The 7,227-nt window shown below is 39.0% G+C and overlaps 2 protein-coding genes across 2 annotated transcripts; one reads left to right on the top strand and one right to left on the bottom strand.

Moving 5' to 3' along the window:
- Positions 1–847: 847 nt before the first annotated feature.
- LOC112277470 (peptidyl-prolyl cis-trans isomerase FKBP18, chloroplastic) lies at positions 848–3,582 on the bottom strand. The gene is made up of 6 exons (XM_024509846.2): positions 3,123–3,582; positions 2,405–2,475; positions 2,055–2,141; positions 1,747–1,896; positions 1,425–1,484; positions 848–1,167 (listed from the first exon to the last, which is right to left on the bottom strand). Exons 1-6 carry the CDS (start codon positions 3,577–3,579, stop codon positions 1,108–1,110), a joined length of 885 nt encoding a protein of 294 aa, XP_024365614.1. The 5' UTR covers positions 3,580–3,582; the 3' UTR covers positions 848–1,107.
- Positions 3,583–5,111: 1,529 nt separating this feature from the next.
- LOC112277471 (uncharacterized) lies at positions 5,112–6,056 on the top strand. Its single transcript, XM_024509847.3, has one exon. It carries the CDS (start codon positions 5,251–5,253, stop codon positions 5,821–5,823), a length of 573 nt encoding a protein of 190 aa, XP_024365615.1. The 5' UTR covers positions 5,112–5,250; the 3' UTR covers positions 5,824–6,056.
- Positions 6,057–7,227: the final 1,171 nt, after the last annotated feature.

Below are 7,227 nucleotides of genomic sequence, written 5' to 3'. Positions count from 1 at the left end.
ATAATATCAAATATACTTATATTTATTTTCTATCTAATACTTTTTATCTTGATATATATATATATATATATATATATATATATATATATATATATATATATATATATCCTTGATATATGTAACATTATATTGTTAGTCATATTAACTTAGATATATACTTTTTATTTAAATTTTATCTATTATAAGCATTCAATTTTATTACCATTATATTAGTTGATTTGAATTAATTAAAATTAATAATATATAGGTGATAAGACTCTTTAATTTAACATTCTTGCTAAGTCAAATCTTATGAGTATTTTTGAGAGTTCTTTTTTTGTACTTCTTAGGACATAGTAGTTGACTATTTAATAAAGTAATTGAGATTCTTTTCAATGGTTTTATTCTTCAATTTTCTTCTTGTGGAATTATAATAGCTTGATTAATTTTTAAGTGATTTTTCGAAAATATTCTAATAATATTTTTGATTGATAATTGAAATCTAATTTTTTTTATTTGTTCTTCTAAGACTCACATTAGACAGATAGAAAAAATTCCAATATTTTTTCCTATTTAGATTCTCAAAGTGCTCTTTAAGTTTGAATTACTAATAATAGTAATTGAATAGAGGTTTTTCTTCCACAAAATAGAAAATTAGTATATATATATATATATATATATATTTGTATTTTTTAAATGTATTTTTTATTGCTTTTATCAACATCAATTAGAGGTGGATTGGTACTTATTAAAAAACTAATGTAGTTTCTTGCCAAATTTGGAAGAATGTTCTCTCCAAAAGTTGGTTTGATGAGATAAAGTCGTTCTTGAAATCAATGCATGGAATGTGCGGGATCTGACAAGGACAAACTACAAAACAGCGAGGACATTCAATATATTACTTCTCAGTTTCGACAACATAATGCTTCACAAAAAATACTTAGGGTACTAACTCAAATCGTCCAGAAAACTCGTATTTGGAAGTAATGGTATCACTATTGTTTTGGTTTTCCAAATCTCAAAGAGTAATCATGAGAAGTGCTCAAACTTCTTTAATTGAAGGGTGACGGGGATTTTAGTCGTCAAATGAGAATGGATGCTTGTCCTGAGTCGTCTAGTGGAATTTTTTTAAGTTTGAGGCTTCTTCACTTCAAGCAATTCGATATTCAGCTCAAATGTCGCACCGGGCTGCACATCAAACACAGAATTCATTACATCGTTCGTGTCCCCAAAACAGAAATTTCTTGATCATAAGCACTGACCATTAACATTCTAGCAACTAGAGGTAGGTCCATTATTGACAAAGTCATTGGTAATAGGTCACCAAGATTTTGTCACCAGGTTACAAACGTAATTGAAAAGATACAACTCGATAATAGTAGACGTCATCGCAAGTGCCCAGCATACAATGACTGGACGGTACTTCAGTAAGTCTTTTGACTTACAGGGATTTCATTTTGCCCCTTTTTGCCGTAACCAAGCTCGGGAGTAACAATCACGGTTCGCTGTAAATTTAACAGGAGTAGGGCATTAGTCCAAATTAAGACAATTAGTACGTAAACCGAAAGGCAGGTCAGCACCATTAAACGACTAGGCTCTGCCAAAAGTAGTTTGAGAACGAGGAAATTGATTGTCGACAAGAACAAAGTTAGAAATAGCTATTGTAAACAAGAATTCAATAATCTCATAAGCATAGTCGTCACGTCCAGAGGTGAGGCAACAAAGCAAACGCTTCTGTATGTAGGACAGAAACACCAGTGCACTTACTTTGCCACCTACACGCATGCCTTCAACAATTGAATATAGAACCGGAGGAGGTTTTGGAGCAGCCTGAGCAGAGAAAAGCCCATTAGCGTTGTCAACGAAATCCCGCTTCCGCTCCCTGCCAGGTTCAGCTCCTACGGTAAGCTCGTATGGCTGCACATAAGAATATGGTAGTTTGTTTTAGCTAAATTGAACTCTTAATAGTTGAATCACCATAAAAGTAGAATTGGCTGAACACAAAAAAACAAACCAATCACAAGATCAATTTGAACCCCCTAAACAATCTCGACATCAATCACACATCCATTCACCTCAGCAATTGTTCGATTTCCAGCAAGAAGTTTTGACTCTCTGCTCGAGACAGCAGTGATGGTCTTGTACACGCAATCGAAATGTACCTGGTACAGAATTCAAATAAAATCTAATCAGTTCCTCACCAAGAATTGATGAAGCAGAAGAACTCAGGTGCTGAGAACGATGATCTACTCAAACTGTGACAAATTTAAAGACTGGTCAAAGAATCAAACACGTAAAGGATGGGCAAAGGCCATGCACTGATATGGTCTTGCTGTCGAGAAATCAACGCACAGTTCAAAAATTCCTAGAAGAAGATTACATCACAACTTAGAAACCATCGGAACAATATGGCGTAAAAAACTACCATAACAGATTCGCCTTTAGTAGCAACTGCTCCCTTCCCTTCTTCGATATCGAAATATTTAATACCTGTATCTGCTTGACGCAACATGGACGGTACATGAGAGAATTGACTATCATTTCATGCATATAACTAGTTAAGTTAAAAACATGACGAACACATTCACAGCTTCATGAAAAAAATAAATGAAGAAAACGAGATAGCATCCAAAAACAACACTCCACGCCTTGCATTTAAACGATTAGCATCAAAAACACGTGCTCGTTTCTCCTTAATGGATTTCTAATATTCTGAAGAAATAATTGCACCAAAATCGCTCTAGAAGACGCAGTACTACATCTCAACCTTGCCAGATTAGAATACTCACTGCTTGGACATATCAGGTGAGAGACTAATTCGAGGAAAAAGATGAGGTAAAAACCATGTAAAATTTGGCAATTACTCGACACACGCTAGAAGATCAACGCTGAGCAGACTGTAATCTAGATTTCTTTTACAATATTTCATCGACCAATTGCAGTCAAGATTGAATGCGAACGTTTACATTGAAGATACTGACGACAGACACGGTTCAACTAATTCGAGAACTAAATGAAGAAAGAAATATTGTCAAAGCAAGAACTAAATCGAGTGGTGCATTGCGTCATTGAACTTCGTGAGTGTGGATAAGCTTCTTACGCAATTCACCTCTGAAAGCAAAAGAAAAAAGAAATGGAGGTACCACTTGTTAGATAATCCGTTTCAGCGATCGTCTTCTTGTTCCGTCGATCTCTCGCCAGTGCCTCTCCACCATTCCCCAACATGCTCATTGCCAACACGCCAAGAATCGAATTGAGGACCTTCCGGCGTCCCGGCGACGCTTCATCCTGAATTTCATTTCTTCCACTGCAGGAAGTTGTGCAAGTACCTTGCTCCTCGCTCAAACTGCATCTAACTGAGCTCCAAGCACCGCCAATTTGCGTCTCCAGACCTACATTGCGTGACGCAGAGCCGTCTGGCACACTGCCCAAAAGCAACGTCCTCTCTAAACCAAAAGTGGACCAAATCGGCTGCCGAGAGCTTAGTCCTGAACATTGCGATCCAGAAGCCCTGGACGATGCAGAAGCAGCTGCTGCTGTAGAGGACACAACAGGTAGACGGGGCGAGGAAAGGACGAACGCCATGGCAGGCACGGGCATGAAGACGAGAGCGTTTCGCCATAGCTCTCTCCCTGCTCCCAAGCAAAACAGTGACATTAGATGGATGGATGAACTAATGGGTGAATAGTATATGCCGTGAGCATCGCCATCGTCTACACCTTATCTTCATCCGTCCATATCCTCAGTTGCTCGCTGGCCCACCCAGACTCATTCCTGTCTCCCACAGGCCCCGTGTTCCATCCATGCCCTCAAATATTTCACCACGCTCTTAGGGGGTCAGAGATCCCACAGCTGCTCTAAGCCCGCGTCTGCTCGAAGACTGGGCGCGACACGGTACCTTCCATTCTTTCTACCTCCCTACCTTCCTACCTTCCTGTTCATTCAAACAATCCGATTTCAACATATACATATTCGTAGTTAGTTATAATTTATTCAAATTCTTTTGTGGATTGAATATGTTTTTGTTTCTGAACTGCATTAGTATTTGTAATCAACCGAAATAAAAGTATTAATTTTAATGTTTTATTAACCTTTATATATATATATATATATATATTCATTATAGATGCCACCTACAACCAACACACACCATGCTCTAGATGTTTACTGTAATTTTTGTGTCAGTACATGCATGTGTAATTTCTTATACATTGTATGCTTTCATTTGACCTCACATAGTTTTAATTTTCTCTATTTAAAATCTTTGAATTCTATTTGTTGTTCTGCTTTAATTATTTGTTTTCTTATTTTTCAAGTAAATAAAATTCGAGTAATTGTATTCTTAAATATGTTTATGACTGTAATCAAAATGATACATTCAAAGGTATTTTTTTATTCTTTCAACATAATAAGAATTTTGAAGATTTAGTTCTAAGTAATAGTATATGTGTATGTATGTATGATAAAGAGAAAGAAATATGTATGTAGGTATGTAATAATAAAAAAATATAATGAAATATGTATGTAGGTATGTATAAATATATATATATATATATATATATATATATATAGTTTAAATCTTATACTTTTATTTTTTTCTCTGAAAAAAATACAACAAGAATTAGAACAAGAGTATGTACTGTTTATGTGCTCGTTCACGTGTACATATAAAGGAACATTACTTCTTCTTTATACAGCTGTTTATTTTATATGGCTCATGAATATTGTTTGTCTATATATGTACATATACATGTCCACATACATCACCTGCAAACTCTAAAAGAAATACGTACATTTGCTGACATCTTATCAGAATTTGAAGTCAAATCCCAAGTAAATTCAAGTTTTGTTTTCATTTATGAGTGCTTTGCAAACCATTTGATTGAGGATGCGTAAACAGCAAACCATAGCACACCTTTAAATCTTAAGTTTGGTGGATTTTTCAATGTCCAGTTTTAATTTTTAAGAAGTGGAGTTGCAGTAATTACCCATAAAGTAAGAGTGAGATTGAGCTAGGGGTCGAGAGAAGAGTGAGAGAGAGAGAGTGAGGATGAAATGGGGAACTTGGAATGGAACAAGCGTGGGAACAAGCACGGGGACGAACATGGGAGCGTTGGAGTGGATAATGTGCTCCAACTTGGTATATGGAGCACCCTCCCTCGACGCCTCAGCTCTTCCTCCCCGGTGCAGCATAGCCCATTTTTGCTCTATTCTGTGTGATAACTTGTGGTTTGTGCAGCAAAATCTCTGCCTCGCATCCCCGGGAGTACAATGGCAGCTATGGCAGCACAAGCTTCTCTCGTGAGCAGCCCCGCGAGCTTGGGAGCGTCTAGCTCCGTGGCCAGGACCGGCGAGCAGGGTGTGAAGTTGCAAATGGCAGTGCGCGGTCCCGTGTCGCTGAGGTTGAGGTCGCAGCCGAAGAGGTCGGTGGTGACTAGGGCCGCAGTGCTCTCCGCGGACTTGGAGGAGATGCTGGAGAAGGTCAAGAACATGACCCTTGCCGATGCGAAATCCTTCACTGACCGGTTGCAGGAGGATCTCGGCATTACAGCTATGTCGTTCGCCCCCTCTGGTGCTGCTCCTGCTGCCGCTGGCGCTGGCGCTGAGGCCGCAGCCGCCGTGGAGGAGAAGACCGAATTCAACCTGGTCATGGAAGAAGTTCCATCTTCGGCCAGGATTGCTGTCATCAAGGCAGTGAGGACATTGACCTCCTTGGGATTGAAGGAAGCTAAGGATATGATTGAAGGTTTGCCGAAGAATGTGAAGGAGGGAGTTAGCAAGGAGGACGCTGAGGAGGCGAAGAAGGCCTTGGAGGCTGCTGGAGCCAAATGCAGCATCAAGTAAGCTTGATCACTGGTGGCAGGTTGTAGGTTTTTCTCAGGTAGTGATCAGTCTTCTGCTGTCTGTGAGTAAACGGCAGATTGTTCTGTTCTTGAACTTTGCTGGATGTAGGATTATCCTTGGAAGGTGAATCATCTAAGGCATATTGATGCCATGGTTACTAGCCGAATAGATTGATTCTTAGGGTGTAACTTTCCATTCCGAACTGATTAATTTAAATCGGATGTAACTTTCCATGCCGCATTGTCAATGTCTTTGCAATGTCAAATGCAGGTTGAGTAGCTGCCCTTTAGAGAGATGTTTTTTTTTTTTTCAACTTATAAAAAAATGATATTGGTCTGACCTGTTCAGTTGCACCGTTATGTTCAATGATTTCTCTGGCGTGAGGTTGTTTCTATGCTATTCTTGATAGTCTTGAATCATGTGTTCCGTGAAGAGTGTTATTCAGATTTGTATGCCGCTCTTAGATTTTGACTGATGCTATGGATAAGGATTTGCCGCGTTGCCGATGTGAGGGCTCGCTTCGTAGGGTTTTTTGTTCGAATGTCACTAGTCCGAGTTACCAAGTGTCTGGTCAGTGTAGGTAACACTCATAATACTATTTACAGGTATTCCTATCGATATTCATTCAATTCTTTTTTTCTCCAAGCGATTTTGATTATCTTGATAACATCATTCGGAACTCCCGCTGCAGAACATGTAGAATAACTTAAAGGATATTGGGGGCAACTCTAAGAAAGTGGGGTGACCTATCGACGTTGAAACAATGCCATCCGTTTCATTTTGCTACTTTTTAGGAATTGAATTTGTGGTTGTGTTCCGTATTAGGAAATGTCCCGCTATTCCTGAAAATCCTTGAAACGTTCAGAATATTCACCCTCTCTACTTTGGCTGAACTCACCCCGACACATCTGCTTCTGAACTCGCCGCGCAAGATTTATCCAACAGCGAGCAAGAAGTACAATTATTATTTCACGAAACTACAGAACTCATCATCATCGCCCATTGTTGCGATCCCGCCGATGTTTCTCCATCTACGGTTTCACAACCAACTCTCGTAGTGTGAACCCAGCAGAGTTTTCAGCTGTGAAATTGAGCCTAAGACATGATCACTTGGGTGGAACTGAGAGATCACCCTCTCTACGCAGGACAGGCTACAAATTCATTTTTGATGAAACCTCCTAATCTGCTTTAAAAATACGACTGCCGTGGTCCAGAAACACAGAATCTCTAACCGTCATTCTCGCTGTTTTTGTCCCCTTCTCGCTCTGATTTCTTTAAACTATGAAGAATTTCTAGAGTCTTTTCCTGCCATCAAGGAGCTACATGATCAATGAAGCTGACTTCAGAGATGCATTACCAGTTGGCGATACTCAACATTGCTAAATCATGCAGCTTTTGTTGTTG

The sequence above is a fragment of the Physcomitrium patens genome, chromosome 25 (genome assembly GCF_059467195.1).
Source record: "Physcomitrium patens ecotype Gransden chromosome 25, ASM5946719v1, whole genome shotgun sequence".
Taxonomy (NCBI): domain Eukaryota; kingdom Viridiplantae; phylum Streptophyta; class Bryopsida; order Funariales; family Funariaceae; genus Physcomitrium; species Physcomitrium patens.
This window is presented reverse-complemented; position numbering and strand designations above follow the sequence as displayed.

Coding starts and splice junctions, on each gene's coding strand:
- LOC112277470 (XM_024509846.2), bottom strand. CDS start 3,579: ATGCCCGTGCCTGCCATGGCGTTCGTCCTTTCCTCGCCCCGTCTACCT. Junction 1,485..1,746: donor GCATGCGTGTAGGTGGCAAA/GTAAGTGCACTG, acceptor TTAAATTTACAG/CGAACCGTGATTGTTACTCC. Junction 1,168..1,424: donor AGGGGCAAAATGAAATCCCT/GTAAGTCAAAAG, acceptor TTTGATGTGCAG/CCCGGTGCGACATTTGAGCT.
- LOC112277471 (XM_024509847.3), top strand. CDS start 5,251: ATGGCAGCTATGGCAGCACAAGCTTCTCTCGTGAGCAGCCCCGCGAGC.